The sequence below is a fragment of the Macaca mulatta genome, chromosome 11 (genome assembly GCF_049350105.2).
Source record: "Macaca mulatta isolate MMU2019108-1 chromosome 11, T2T-MMU8v2.0, whole genome shotgun sequence".
Classification (NCBI taxonomy): Eukaryota; Metazoa; Chordata; class Mammalia; order Primates; family Cercopithecidae; genus Macaca; species Macaca mulatta.
This window is the reverse complement of record NC_133416.1, coordinates 93,020,011-93,036,593: the sequence shown is the minus strand read 5'-3', so window position 1 is coordinate 93,036,593 and position 16,583 is coordinate 93,020,011. Positions and strand designations below refer to the sequence as shown.

General features: G+C 37.0%; 1 protein-coding gene across 1 annotated transcript in view; it reads left to right on the top strand.

Moving 5' to 3' along the window:
• The first annotated feature begins 8,801 nt into the window (after positions 1–8,801).
• RASSF9 (Ras association domain family member 9) overlaps positions 8,802–16,583 on the top strand; it is a 35,580-nt gene continuing 27,798 nt past the window's right edge. The window contains exons 1-2 of the mRNA XM_015152376.3: positions 8,802–8,937; positions 9,648–9,697. Of these exons, the coding sequence (XP_015007862.3) occupies positions 8,890–8,937; positions 9,648–9,697 (98 nt within the window). The 5' untranslated portion in view covers positions 8,802–8,889. The remainder of the gene's footprint in view (positions 8,938–9,647; positions 9,698–16,583) is intronic.

Here is a 16,583-nt window from a genome sequence, read left to right as displayed (position 1 = left end):
CTCAAACACTAGGTGAACAAAGTCAGATCTGCGACCACTGCCCTAACAAGCTCAGACACCGGCAAGTGTAGAAGAAGTAACCTTAAGGTCATGTAGTCAAACATTACTTCCTGATGTACTCTCAGAAACTCGCACACTTAGCTAGAATTTGAAGATCCATAGTGGTTTTGTTTTGAGTGGTTTCCAGAAAGAATCCTTGCTCATAAGCCTGCAGGTTTTTCTGTTGAACTCTAGAGAGAAAGCTGTAACCTGAGAAATTTCTTATGTCACACGATCCTTGGGATGTTACTTTTCTGGCCAGAAACCTCTATGAACAGTGGTACCTTTGCCTGAGTTTTGCTCAGGCCCACTGGGCTTGCTCTGTCCACTCAGCCTGTCAGGCTGTGCTCGGCTCACGCTACCTGCCTGGATTCCATTCCTGCCAAGGGCGAGCCAGATGTGGAGTGGTGAGGGGTGTGTAAGCAAGCAAGCATGGGGTCCGACCACTGCACAAAGTCAGGTACACTGGCTGCTGCAGTGGATGGCAGCTCCAGGTGCTGGCACGGGCACCAGCTCACTGAGAGGCTGCGGGTGGACCAGGTAGACTGCAAGCAGCTTCCATGTCTGACACTGGGGAATGTGGTGGTGCCAAGAAGCTTGGAGACTCCAGGACCTGCAGGCCCCTAAAGAGGGAGTAACAGCCCTGGTTCCGGGAGCTTCCCAGGTCTGGGCTCTCCGAAGCGCCACAGTTCTTCTCTCCCCTTCACCTGCAATGTAGTGAGCAAGTAGAGTGTTTCAGCCTTGTTATAGCTCTTTCAACCCTGTCATCTGGCAGGTCCTGCGTTCTTGTCCTGCCTCCAGGAAGAATGAGGTATGTGGACGAGTAGAGGGTGAGCAAGGTGAAGAGGAGCTTTACTGAGTGCCAGAATAGCTCAGAGGAGACCCTGGAGTGGATAGCTCCTCTCTGCAGGCAGGTTGTCCCATTTAGTGTTCAACTCTCAGCTGAGAGGAAGCATTAGAGTAGGTAGCTCCTCTCTGCAGGCAAGTCATCCCATTGTCTTCCCAAATCTGACTGAGTCTGGGGTTTCTATGGGCCTCAGAGGGGAGGAAGTACCTGCTGATTGGTCCAAGGGAAGCCATGGGCAGGCACAGGAAAAAACACCACAAGTTCCCTCTCTGGTCCAGGAGACTGGAGCCTGGCCCCCAGGCTTTAGGCTTTCCCCAGCCTGAAGGCGGGGCTTCACAAGGGACCCATCCCTTTCTTCCTTGGAGCCTGTCTGCCTTCTACTGCTTTCTGTGGTGTCCAGGCTGTTCATGAAGAACGTCCAGGCAGGCCAGTGCTGAGCTTCCCTCAGTCCCCACTGGGCCTCCCTCTTGTGCTTATCAGAGTCCAAAGTCCAGAGGGGTCTGAGACAGCAGAGGTCTGGCATGGCAGTGCTGCCCCAAGCATGCACACACTCGACTGGGCTGTGACAGCACCAGGGCTCAGCCGCAATCTTGCCCCGAGATCAGAGCGGTGCCGAGAGTGGGGAGAGTCCAGGCAGCTGGAGCAGACACCTTCAAGACCGATGAGGCACGAAGGGGGGTACTTTCTAGGTCCCCAAGACTATAGAGATGCCCAGGTCCTCCGTCACGGCTTGGGTGACTGCATCTGGACCCGGGAGGGCAGGGCTTCCGCCTGTTTCTGGTCCCCAGGAAACATAGCACAGGGAAGCCCAGGTCTGCAGCTGTGACTTGGGTGACTTCAGCAGTGCCCAGGAGAGCAGGCAGGAGGCCTGCTCCCAGTCTCCAAGAGCACAGGGAGGCCGGGGTCTGCAACCACGGCTTGGACAGCTGCAGTTGCACCCAGGGAGCTCCTGCCCTGCCTCCTTGGTAGCGGTGGGTTTCCCACTTGTTCCTGGCTCCCGCTGGCTCTGTGGAGAATGCAGCCCCCGGCTGTGCCTCCCCATTGCAGCCTGCGTCTTGGCAGCGGCTGCTCCAGATGACCTGCCATTGCCATCACTTATATTTGGATTTGTATCACTTTTAGCATCACTGGTATCTTTTCAGTTCAATAGGAAACCTTAATTCATTGAAAAATTCTGTGCTGCTCAAAGGACAAGTGTGGATTCAGAACCCTGCACTTCCCAGGAAGCTTCTAAGTGCAGGTGCAAATCATCCACCTCTTCTTCCAGAACACAAAGGGATAGTAAGAGGAGGTAGCTTTTACTCAAAGGGCAAACGGTACTATGGTGTCCTTCTCCAAGGAAAGTCAGTCCAAGTTCATTTGCTTCATATTACTGGTGTATTAGTCTGCTGTCATGAGCAAATGACACAGACTGGGTGGCTTAAACAACATAAATTCATATTCTCACAGTTGTAGAGGCTAAAAGTTCGTAATTAAAGTGTCCGAAAATAGCTTCTGGTGAGGGTTCTCTTCCTGGCTTGTAGATGGCCATCTTCTCTGACTGCTGCATCCTTACATGACTTTTTATTTGTTTATGAGTAATAAGAGAGAGAACTCTGTTGTTTCTTCCTCCTCTTGTAAGAACACCAGACCTATCAGTTTAGAGACCCACCCATATGCCCTCATTTAACTTTAATTATTGCCATAAAGGCTCTCTCTTCAAATACAGTCACATTGGGTTTAGAGCTTCAATATATGGATTTTGTGGAGGACACAATTCAATCAGTAACAATTAGTGCTCTGATACATTTGAGCCTATGATGGTCTCCATATCATAAGGAAATAAAATTTGTACCATGGTGAATTCACATTACATTCACAAAATCTTTAATAAGTCTTAAAAAGGAAAGAGTCCCAAATCTACTTAATAAAAGTAAAGTATCACTTAAGGAAATTTTCCAAAGGCAATTAAGTGATTATATTATAATTATAAATTATTATTTTTGTTAACAACAATAGGTTGGCCTTGATTTGGTTTTGATTAATTATTCAATCATCACATAGCTCTCAACGTCACTTTTCTTATCCACAAATTTGAGATTCTATTTTCTTTCCTGCTCAGCACGCTACGATCAAATAAGACACCAAATATAAAAATGCCTTATGTAAAGCACTACAACATAATATTATATCATTTACCATAGAAGGTGAATGTATATTTGGTGGCGTTTATATACTTATATGCACATATTTTATGTTATGTGCATACTTTGTGTTTCATAGCCTTCAAAACTTTCTTTGAAGTGGAGCAATTTCCGCCAGTAGCCAGCCTTATGTGGATTTATCTAATTAGAGTTAATAACAGTCATAGCTCCTTAGTGAGGAAATTTGGACTTTTATTTAGGACACAGGTATCTGACCAACACTCAGCCAGTCAGCTACTCAAATATTAAGTTTAATTTATTAAAAAAGATTTTTAATGGAATAATCTATTAAAGCTGGATGACTAATTATACCACCTGACTCCATGTAAGTACTACAAAACTTAGTACTGCCATTCTGAACTTTCATGGAGAATCAAAAGAGCATTGACACCATAGAAACCTAGAGTTGAAATGGAATCCCGGCTTCTGAGATACACCTAATCCATTCAAGATAGTTATTTCTTCTATTCTTTTTTTTTTTTTTGAGACAGAGTCTCGCTCTGTCGCCCAGGCTGGAGTGCAGTGGCGCGATCTTGGCTCACTGCAAGCTCTGTCTCCCAGGTTCACGCCAGTCTCCTGCCTCAGCCTCCCGAGTAGCTGGGACTACAGGTACCTGCCACCATGCCCGGCTAATTTTTGTATTTTTGGCAGAGACAGGGTTTCACCATGTTAGCCAGGATAGTCTCGATCTCCTGACTTTGTGATCGCCCACCTCGGCCTCCCAAAGTGCTGGGATTACAGGCGTGAGCCACCATGCCCGGCCATTTCTTCTATTCTTAAAACCTCTTAGAGAGGTTAATTTACAAACCATGACACCTACCATCCATATTTAAAAGGTTTTGTGAGAAAAGCCTCATCCATTCCAATTTGTAGAGACAGTTTCCTATTACCATGAGCAAATTTAAGACAGGAAAGAACTGCTGAAGATGGGTACTTGTAGATAATAATAATAATTGTAGTGGCTCTGGTATTCAATTTAAGAATTTATTTTTACTGACTTTTAGGGGCTTTCCTACTTTTTGTTGTAAACAACTCTGTTTTGCACAATGCTCTTTTGCCACAACCTGTTGTACAAAGATTCTCACTCAAATTATGATCCTACCCTCTGGCCAGCTCTAATTATTTCTGAGTTCTTCTCTCTCTTTTCCATACAAAAGAAGTTCTATCTTATTACTATTCGCTTGATTGAGAATGGGGTTTTGAGTAAATCAGATGAACTGATTGATTATAACAAGCTATCTAGTATGTTATTTCCTCACAGATTACCATGTAAGTGTCGACAAATTGGCTCACAGTCAAGTATCTGTGTGATCAGAAGAATTTCAGCTCTGCTGTTCTTTTTATGAAGGCCCTGGGGACAAGTGGCTCTTATCACAGATGTCTATTGTAATTATACCAGTAAGCCAATTTAATAATTGAATTGTGAGAAGTAAATTTCTAGCAATAAGAAGAGAGCACATCTTTATAAGAGTTTTTTAGAAGAAAAAATTATCTTAGACTTATATTTAATAAGAAAATGAGGTTCCATTATTATTATTTTCTCCATTTATCAGATGAGAAAACTGGGGCTTGGAAGGTTAAATAATTTACCCAAGGTCTCTACTAGAAAATGACAGAGCCGTGACATGGATCCTCGTCTGTGCAGCTCCAAAACTTGCACTCTTAACTCCCGCGTTATATCTGCCGCCCTTTTAGCGAAGTCATGTATACTAAAGCTAAAAGTCAAAAAAGCTTGTGTAATAAAGAGCCTTGAATGATAACCTACAGAGTTTGTGCTGAATTCTAAAAGAGTCTTTAAAGGATTTAAGACGAAAATAAGAGTGGTATTTTTAAAACTTTAGTTTTATAACATATCGTAGGAGGAAGAAAATCAAGACATCGATGTAAACGGTCAGGGAGCTGTGCAAAGACTTTACTCTCCATTCTTTGCATGCGTTAGATCAGCCCAGATAATTTTGAAATTTAGTTATCAGAAAGGAAATTAATATCTCTTCATATGGGTCGGGTGCAGTGGTTCACACCTGTAAATCCCAGTACATTGTGAGGCTGAGGCAAGTGGATAGCTTGATCCCAGGAGTTCCAGACCAGCTTGGTCAACATGGCAAAACCCCATCTCTACAAAAAAATACAGAAAATAGCTGTGTGTGGTGGTGCATGCCTGTAGTCCCAGCTACTCAGGAGGCTGAGGTGGAAGAATCACCTGAGCCCTTTAGGCCGAGGCTACAGTGAGCCAAGATTGGTATCACTGCACTCCAGCTTGGGTGACAGAGTGACACTGTCTCAAAACAAACAAACAAACAAACAAACAAGATTTCATATGGAAACAGGCTGGGTCTCTATCAGACAACATGTTTTAACAATATTTAGCTTTTGATATCAAGTCAACCAAAGATTAAATCATTTTCATTTAATTGCAGAGAGTATACATTTATTGTTTTATCAAGTATAATGTATCATCTTCAATGTTGATTTTTCATATGTTAATCTATTTGTAAGGGAATACATCTTTTCTATCTATTTTGGCTGAGCTTCATATCATAAATGAATGAAAGGACACTCTATTTTTTACCATCAAAATCCTTTTTGCACATTTTATGTTTTAAGAAAAGTAGAAATTATATAGCTAAGTAGCCATCTTTCCTCTATAAAGACTTCTTATATAGAACTACTTCTTCTATAAAGGACTTCTATAAAGGACTACTGTGTTCTCATAGTTTTTCAGGGTATAATTTTCAGGAAGCCAAAACATGAATTTAATACAAATGTGTAGTGAGCAAGTGACAAAAATTGACTTAACTCATTAGTGAGGGATCCAGCAGAATTATTAAGCTGGTCTAAAAGAGAATAAGAAAGACTGTTATGGACAGAAAGTGAATTAAAGACAGAATGCTGAGAGAAAATTAAATAGATGTAAAGTTGGTTGATGTTCTACAATGCAATAAAACTACATTTGTGTTATCTTTTCTACTAGATAAAATAATTTATATTGCTTCTGAACAACAAAATTTACTCTTTTGTTAAAAACCAGTTTAATATCTAATCTCATGGAGTCTCAGCCAAATAAAAAAAGAGTAAGTAAAAGAAACAATGCATTCTTCCAGAGAATTAAATAATCTTTGAAAGAGTCTATTAGACAATGCTCCATTATATGTTTGAGATAACATGCAGTCATCCATTTGTTTTAGTTTCAAGTGTGAGATAATTTTTCCTAACCTCCTCTACCCTATAATAAAAACACTACTTAGGTTAACACTATATGTCAGCAATTGGTATGCATTATTTCATTTTGTTCTCAAAATTAATATCAATGAGTATAAGATTTCTCTGAAACTTGTTATTTTTTTCCAAAAAGTTTTTATGAGAAAAACGTGAATGAGAATTTGACTATTCTGAAGGTTATTGCTCTACATAGCCAAATTCATTTCTGAAAAATGATATGCCAATTTTTAATATTTATGCAGAGTAGTATACTATGCTCATCGTATTGACATATTGAGCATCATCATTTTAAAAAGTAGTCAGTTTGGCAGAGGTAAAACAAAATCTTGTTTCAATTTAACTAGACAGTATCTAGTTACTAGTGAAGGTTACTTTAAAAACATTATTAGTACATATATGGTGTATATATTTATGGGGTACATGAGATATTTTGATACAAGCATACAGTGTGTAATAATCACCTCAGGGTACATGAGGTTTTCATTCCTTCAAGCATTCATTATTTGTGTTCCAAACATTTTAAATTGTACTCCTAAATTGAAGTTATTCGTTATTCTAAAATATACAACAAATTGTTGCAGATTGTAGTCAATTTTTAAAAACATGTTTTTAATTGGACATGGTGGAGCATACCTGTAGTACTAGCTACTTAGATGGGAGAAACAAAAGCATTGCCTGAGTTCAGGAGTTTGAGACTGTAGTGTGCAACAATTGTGTCTGTGAATAGCCTGGGCCACACAGGAAGATCCTAACTCAAAAAAATAAAAAAATAAAAATTTTTTTAAAAGAATGACTTTTGTTACTTTCTTTTAGGATTGTTTTTGCTCAATTTTCTATTAAGGCATCAGTATTCATTTTTTTTTTTATTCCTTTCCGCTTCTACTATCTGAGAGACATTAACCCTTTGTGCTTTTTCTTTCAGCTTTATTAAGGTATAATTGGCAAATAAAAATGGTATATATTTAGTGAGTACAAACCTTTTTATATGTAATTCTTATACATCAAAGAGCTTGCCATGAAAAGTATTAATAGGGCATTTTATGTAAGGATTAATGACACCTAAATGAAACTCATTTGTGATAACCTGAAACTCAACGTAAGATTATGCTAGTAAAGACACAGTATTGTTTCCTCATTCCCCATTAAAACTCTTTTATTGAAAAATATAATACACATATGTATATAAAATGTTAATAAGTGTGCAGAATCGAAACTACAGGAAGTGTAGGGATATTTGTAAATGTGAAATTATTTGCAAATTGACTGCAACAATTATATTAATAAGTAAACAGTATAGCTTTAAGGGATTACATTGTGAACAACTTAGAATAACTAGGTAAACTTCCATAATAGTTTAAATCATTTCTTGTGAGGTGCTAGTAAAACCAAATCAAGAACCAAAACAGAAATACACCCAAGATTAGGTAACTTATGTTGCATCGTAAGCGCATATATACACAGTATGTCATATATATAAAACACACACACACATATATACACTTATGTTTACAAAGATGAAGATGTGCATACAGATGTTCATACATGTATATATGTGTACATTTATACATATATATACACAGAACATGTCATTACAACTTTTGGTGCCTAGATTTTCTCTGGAATCACTGACCATATCAAATTAAGATGGGTATGTATTTTTTAATTATCCTAACTCCCAGGGATATAAAAAGGTAACTAAACTGTAACATTAGCTATTGTAATGTTTTTCACTTCATAATGATTTGGATGTATATATGGATATAATATATGATTTATTATATAAAATTACAAATAAATATTATAAATAATAAAATAGTATATGACACATGTGTATATGTACATACAGAAACATGAAATATAGATGAATAGAGAAAGATTATGATAATAAATAATGAAAAACATGATTTATCTGAGCACTGCATAAATCAGTGTGTATCAGAATCATGGAAGCCCTTGAGATCACTTTTTTGTTTGGTGGTGTTGGGGGCAGGGGATAAACTCCCAAAGTAAGCGTGAGCCATTCATATTCTTTGCCAAGGCTCAGAAGGAACTCACAAGTTTGTTGACTTTCTTTTCCCTCCCTCCCTCATCATCTGCCTGGGAAGCCTGGGAAGCCTGGTGGGGTGAAGGGTGGTGGGGTGGTTTCAGGGGGCCAAAATCCCAGTAAAACACGTCCATGAGAAAGCTCTCCTGGCCCTTGCCCCTAAACAGCGCTTTCCCATAAGTGCCAGGTACCTGGTGGGAGCTGCGCTGGGCTTCCTGCAGGCCCCTGAACTCTCCCAGCTCCATTCCCCTGCCCTGCTTCTGGGTTGGAGCTCTCCTGGGACTAGGTGAAACTCTCCCTCCCTTAGACTTCCCTTCACGTTTCGACTTCCAGCAGATCCCCTAGGTGTGTCTTCTTTACTCATTGAGGGCAGGAGCAGTTTGCTTTTCCTCTGAAATTCCCAGGGCTCTAAAGGCCCAGTGAATGTCAAAGATGGGGTAGGGGTCAACATAAACTCTGTGGAAGTCAAACACTAAACTCCAGCTGGTTCCTAGACCAAACTGTGATGCATCAGCCCTGGAGCCCTGTGGTCCTTCAGGTCCTTCAACTTTTGCAAGATGAACTTGAGAGTGTGGAGGAGGGACCTGGAAGAAGCTCTTAAGACCGTGAGTTCAGGGACTTAAAATCCTAAATTGTCTGTGAGTCCACCTTGATCTGGTTTCCAGCTTCGCTCTCCCTAACATATTTTAAAGTCCTGACACCCTGGCAGGGGATTTGGGGGTCGAATGCCTTGGCAAACAGAGTTTTCGGCTCTCCCTCATTCTTGCCATGATGAGATGACTTACCACAGACTGGAGCTTGAGCAGGAGTTGGGGGATATTTACTTTTAATCCTTTTATGTGCTTTCAGTACACCTTGTGTGGTTGGGTTTGGAAAGCGGGGGATGGGGGTTTCCAGATGGAGTGAAATTCCCATTCCATTGGTATTACCATGCCTGTGGGGTTGGCAGTTCTTTAAGTTTAGCTAGTCTGCAAATAACTACAGAACACAATAGAGTCCTCCTCCCTTCCTGTCTCTCTCTTTCTTTCTTTTTTTTTTTTTTTTCTTTTCCTGCTTCCAAACGCCTTCTTCGAGGCTGAAGCCGGGCAGGTCTCCAAAGGTGCAGCAGCCACAACAATCTCACAGTTCAAAGTTAAGCAGCAGTTGCACAACTTCCAGCAACTTTCTCAGCCGGCTACTAATGAGCTGAAAGCCAGGAACATTCGAGGAGAAGAGAAAGCTTCCAGCCCTCCTCCCTTTACCCTGGAAATCCAGACACCCCCACCCCTACCCCCAGATCGCTTTAACATAACTTCTTTATTCATTTGCCCGACAGACCATGGCTCCCTTTGGAAGAAACTTGCTCAAGACTCGGCATAAAAACAGGTAAAGTAAAGCGTGTGTGTGTGTGTGTGTCTGTGTGTGTGTATGTGTCTGGTATGTGTAGTCTGGACCCTACCTGTGAAAGCCTGTGTTTTGTGGTTGTTAGATTCTGATAAAAAAGGCTTTGTGGGGACAAAGCCCTAGCCTAAAGAGTTAGGCTAGTATGAATACCTAGATGGTAAGGCTATTCCCCCAGTATTGATGATGGCATTTACCAGCTCAAGGATCGCAGACGATAAAGAGTGAATATTTTTTACTCCTTTCTCCCCTTTTGACCAGTCCTGGCTCCACAATTAGCAAGATAAACAGTTTCTCTTTTTGTTGCCCTGGACATTTGAGGGTAGTAGAATAAAAAGTGTCGTTTTGTTTCAAACAGAGCTTTAGAATATTATAGAAAGAGTTGAAACTTTGATAAAGAGATAACTAAACTTTATAGTCACTAAATAGGATGAGAAATAAATCTGCTGATATAATTCAGAAACAATGCTTTGGCTCCCCTGAGAGCGGGGCATTCCTGAAAGCTGGAATGTTCCCAAAGTGAAAATAGTCTGGAGAGAAACTCTGTGTGAACTGATTCTTTCAAAAATCTTTGAGAATTTTAGGAAGTTATAAGCACTAAAGAAGGATTCAAGCAGCTATCCTCTCTAATCCTTATTATTACTATTTTACTTTGATTTGATTTGATATTTCAAGCTTGAAATGCCTGTAGTATAAATAAGTTACTTAAAACACACATACACACACATATTTTCCTAGGGACAGTATGTCTATTTTAGTCTTGTTAAATATTTTATTTACACATCAAATGTTACATTTTCATGCCAAAAACTTGAGAATAAATTTAGACATGGGCTATATTTTTTAAGATATATTTATTTTGGCATAGGGACTTGTCCACCACTTTTCTCTCAATCATGCCTGTTTGTACTTGTCATAATTTGCTCAGTGCAGATTTAAAAGGATACAATTACATGGTAGGAAATGATATAATTATTTTAAAGTGTCTACCTGACGATATACAGTAATACAACTTTAAAGTAAATCTCCATACTTTATTTTGTGCACACATGTCTACTTTGAAAATCCTGTTTTTAACTCATTCCAAATGTTTTCATGATATAGTTGACAAAATTTCCTTTAGAAATTAAATGGCCTTGATAAATACTGTAAAAGTTTCTAAGTAAGCTTTATTTTCTAATAATTTGACAATATTTCACAAATATGGTATTTATGATAATTACAGATAATGAAACTGTATATTAAAATAAAGTGGTTTGAGTGTTTAAAATCTGTGCTTTGATGGTGACAGTGTATTTTAAAATATTCTAGAATATTCCAGAAAAGCCTCCCCCAAGCCAAAAATAAAAATATTCTGGTTTCTAAATGATATTTTTGTAGTGGTATTTTTGTAGTATTATTTTGGCATTTGTTTAAATGTCATCAAAATATACAAAAATACTCTGGAAAACTTTATGGTTTCATAAATCAAGTTGTGTTTCTGGCATACTATTCCTGTAGTCAGGGCTTTCTGTTTGTTTGTTTGAGGTTTTTTTGTTTTGCTTTAGCAATTTGAGATTTCTGTCATTGGTATGCCAAATACAGGACAATAAAACTTTGCATGTGCCCCTGAGTTTCCCTTAGGGAAGTGCATTCTTCAATTTCATTACATCAGTTCTGCCACTCTACTATCTACTCTACTTATAAAACTAGCTTTCTTTCGAGGAGGTGAGTATACAAACATTTTTTAAAAGTTTTCTATGCAAAATTACGAAAAGGTGAAAATAAAGATAAAAAATAGAGAGTTTAATAGTGTTTCAAGTTTCTCAGAAAATGGAATGGCTCCCGAAGATGATGCTTTGTTATAAAGGCAAGTGTTTTGGAAAAGGTGGCAATAGTAAGGATATGCGTAAGCTTCTCTAATGAAAGTATTTCCCTCTACAGATTTGTATCTTTCAATCCTTAAGAAAGATTTAAACCACAGCAGTGGTCTAGGACACAAAAATATGGGTATTTCAAATTAAGCAGTAAATAAATTACAGAGTGTATTGAAATAGAATTAATATTTGTTTTGGTATTTAGTAATGCTATATACGGGGTCTTTGGTTTTGTTTTTTCACCTTAGCAGAGGTGAGATCACAGGTAAAAATTACTTGCAAGATTAAGTTTGCTCATTTTGTTTACAGTTTCCATAATGATTTGAATAACCACACTCTAAAGCACAGAAACAAAATATCTTTTCTTCAATGATGAGTGATTTATCCTTTCATGGAAAATGTGATTTATGATAAGATAGTTATCTGATAAGAGTCACTATATTCTTCAAATACAGACATAAAATTTCTTGTACAATGTAAAGTAAGAATTTGGATAACAAATATATTTATATGCCTTATGATATATGACAGGCAACAATAACAAAAAACTACTTGAGCATAATTGCATCATTATCAGCAGGAAAATATATGTACTGTTACAAGGAATATTGGAGATTAAAGATCATAAAATTATGAGAAAGTCTGCTTACAGAATTTTTCTGCATGCTATTCTCTGCCTCTCTTTTCACTTTTGGTCACTCTTGGAGTGATACTTAATCACCCAGAATTGAACCTCATAAGATAGTACTATAAATGTTCTTATAATAAATGGATAGTTGAGAGCTTTAGAGACAAACAGGATGCAATTAAAACTTCAAAGTATGAGGCAATACAAAATTTTAGAAAATACAAACCATAAAGCTTGGAGAAGGTGGGGCCATATCTGTCTAGACACCATTGTGTTTTCATGTCCAAGACAGTGCCTGCCATGTGGTAGAACTACAATACAATTATCAATTTTGTAAATTGAATTATAATTTGTACTCAAAGTATAAATATACTAATTATTGTATTCTCTATTCATCATGTGACACTAGCTGGTATTACATAAAAGTGAATACTTTTTAAAGAGTTAGTTGATATTTAATGTAATTCAAAACCTAAAGAGATAGACCCATAGTTCTATGGATTTTGAAACCACGCAAATTTGATCGCACTAGATAATTTTTTCCCCAAATTTAAAGATTATTTAGTTCAACAATTTAGGAAATAGTATTCAGGAAATTTGAGAATAATAGATGCCTAAATAAAAAGCCTGAAAAGTTTGTATGCCCAAATATAATTAGGCATTTCATTTCAAACTTTCATATAAAGACATGGAACCAATCTAAATTTTTTTCTGTTTACAATGAGAGTTAATCTTTTAAATTTTTCTAAGTGTGATAATGTTTAATTGGAAGACTTCGATTTTAAGAGAATCTGTTGATTTTAGGAGATGAATTATTACTTTGATTCCAGAAAAACAGAATATTCTATGACTGAATTCCAAAGATTCTTGATGCATATCTTCTTCATCAGACTTTTGTTCAACATGTTTGAATACAAAGGTTTGAGAGATACAAAGAATACAAATGTTTGAGAGTATAGATATATTTCAACAAGCTGTTCAAGTTCTGACGGTGTTTTCTGAAAGTTGCTAGGGAGCCAGTGTTCCTCACATAAAAGCTAAATAAGTAAATAATGAAACACCAATCCATTTGAGATTCATGTGGACATTCAGCAATTGGATTTAGATTATTAACCTATTTACCATTCACATAGATTCCATTTGTGAATGTGATTGTCTTTATATTATATTATGTTTTCAAGGTAAAGATTGTTTTAATGTTAATATGTCTAAGTAACAATCAGAAATTTTGTAAAAGTTCAGATAACTAGAATGTTATTAGAAAGCTGTTTCGGCACACATGGTTGTAAGGTATGATTTTGTAGTGTTTTAATTAATAAAGTTTGGAGACAGAGAATTGGTTGGTACTTTCACCAAACCTTGCTGGAAGTACAACATTGCCATAATGAAATAGTGTCTAATGTATTTTTCAAAATGGGAAATGAGAATAGTTTGCATAGGTGATTTGTAAGATAAAAAATAATGAATATAAAAATATTGAATCCAGTTTAAGGGGCATTTAAAATTATGTTGAAGTACTATTTAGTTTTGTCTTCATTTTCCCTTAATTTCATCTCGAGGGTTTCCTTCGACTTTCACAAAACGTACTGATATATGAATATCCACTACAGGCTATGGCAGACATACTTGTAATATCAACCTAAAATTAAAAGACTCCAAAAAATTTGCTTGTCCTGAATTTATGAGCATAAAATATTATAGCTTTATTGTTTTATAATTGATACATAAAATTTGCATTCCAGGTTACTTTTTAATCAATTAGAACATATTTAGCCAAAAGTTCTTAAAGCCAAGTACATTATATTGTCACTAGAAGTAAATCATTCAATGATTGCTTCATCAGAAGAAAGAATTAAGTTTTGTGGTTAGGGTAAAAGTTGCTGACAAGAAGGATGTCTTCTCTCTGTAATTAGAAGTATGGTAATTTGTGTATTCTGCAGAGTGGGAAATTATTATGCACTATTTTGTTTATCCTTCCAATCAAGATTCAAAATGTTCCCAAAATTGTATGGAGAAGTGCCAGATATTTGAGTATATAAATCTTCACAGTTCTCAGGAGTTCCTGAAAGTGATTTCCCCTGATTATATCTGGTAACTCAAGTAGTTATTAGTTGGCAGTGGATAGCTCATTAGGAACAATGACTGGAATGCTTTATCCCTAGCAAAAATATCCTGAGAGCTGTGGCAAGGGTGAAATTGAGCTCTAGGTTAAACCTGAATTGTTTCTGAAGAAAAACTAAGCCAGCTTTGTACTACATAAAATATATTATATACAGTATCAGTGCCTGGACACATGTCAAGGTGAGAAGTACTTAAATCAATTTTTGGAGAGAAGTGTTAAAAAGTTTGAAGCTGTCTAACAATTTAATTTAGATAATGTATTTATTGGCTGTATAACTCAGAAAGTTTTGATGTTATGTTATTGTCATGTAGTTCCAGGAGATCTGATGATAACCCTAAATAATTCAAAAATGTGTGGCTCTATTCTTTTGATATTAGTTCCAAAAATGAAATAAGGTTGAAGTAGGGGTATGTGTTTAACTCTTGCAGGTGTATATGAATACCAGTCCTTGACAAGGAATCTCTTTGCTTCTTACATATCAGCTTTCTAAAATGAAACCTTGTGATATCTGCACCAGGTATACGTCAGAAGAAAAAGTTCAGCTTACTTCTGCATTATAATGACTTTAATATATGGTTGCTTAATTAATTTCTTGACATCCAAACACAACATTGGCAAAACACAACACTGATTTCTTAAGTGCTAATTCTTTACTATTTTTAATAGATTGTGATTCCATTCTCGTGGAGTCTGCTGTAGTACTACACCTTCTAGAGAAAGTTTGTGTATTTGTTGGATAAAATTGAAAGCAATTACTAATATAAATGATCATACAGTACGAAGTATTTATGAGAATGGAGTAGAGCCTTGCGAAGATGTTAAGCACTGGCAGTAATAAGATATTTCAAGTATAAGAATGAGCAATGTAAATTAAATCTGCTGAAAAACAAGGAAAATTATGCTCAGAAGTTTATATCTTCAGACTAGAATGCACCCTGCTTTTATAAATAAAGTGGTTTAAGCATTTTGTTTAAAAAAATCATTGAGTATAGGTCCAATCAGAGCAGGGACCTTACTTGTCTTTTTCCTTCCTAGATAGCCAGAGAGTAAGTGCTCAAAAAATATTTGTTGATTGAATAAAGACATTCAACATATACTCTCAAAATACAGCTGGTCAGTAGTGTATTTATGTTAAGTGGATACATGGGTACCTTAAAAAATGAATCCATTAATGCAAGGTTGACCTCTCATCTTCCCTGTTCCTAGGCTCAGCTCCTGGCTTTCAAGTGGTAAAGGGCCATATCTAGTAAATCGATGATATGAGACTTTATCAAACTTTTGGTAGAAAAACAAATCAAGGAGCATGGTCATTCGTTCTCTAGGGATGCTCTTACCTTCCCTCATCCTCCTAGAGCACAGCCAGGTAGGCATATGAGTGAAGTTGGGTGGGTGAGACTGAATGGCTTCTAAAGACCTCACTGTTGAATATGGAGCATATCTCCTTCTTATTTGAGATAGTTTAGCAACACAGTTATAGGAATGTTCTGAGTGGCTACCTTTTAATTTTATTTCTTTAGGATGGGTAAACTGTGTTTAGTACTGTACCAGGCATGCAAAGACACAACCCCATTCCTAAGAGATTAAACTCCTAATTGAGAAAACAGCATTATAGTAAAATAGCTCATGCAAGAACTTTTTAAAAATCACTCTTCCATGGAAAACTATCTTTGACAGGGTAGACAAAATCATAATCTTTTTAATACAATTAAGAGAGTATAATCTCTTGGAGTTGATGAAGGCTATTCCTCTGTAGAGTAGGTGCTCAATAAATGTTGATTAACTCTATGTAGAAATATTTAAGAGAGGAGTAAATGGAGGTAAAGGAAAATAAAATGAGCATCATCGTAATTAGCTAGCATTTATTAAACTCCCACAGGCAACAGGCTTGAACAAGAGAAGGGAATGCAATAGATTTAGAAAAATATGTAGGAGGGGGCTGAATCACACAGGGCTAAGATTGACTCACATATGATAATTAAAAGAGAAGAATCCAAGAAGTGGGCAATAATATGGTCAGTTTGGCAATAATCAATAATCTTAGTTGAGTTGGTGGAAAACAATATTTTACAATTACAATAAAAGTGTTTAAAATAATTTCATGTATTTATATAACATTGTCAGGTTGAAAGTCAATGGCAGTTGACTTCTGTTTATTCTAATCATCACATTAAATTGGTCAGTTTATCAGATCTTGAAATTGAATAACTCTACCATTTTATGAGTCTTTTAAATTTTATTTCCATTTATGCAGATTGTAGTCCAACT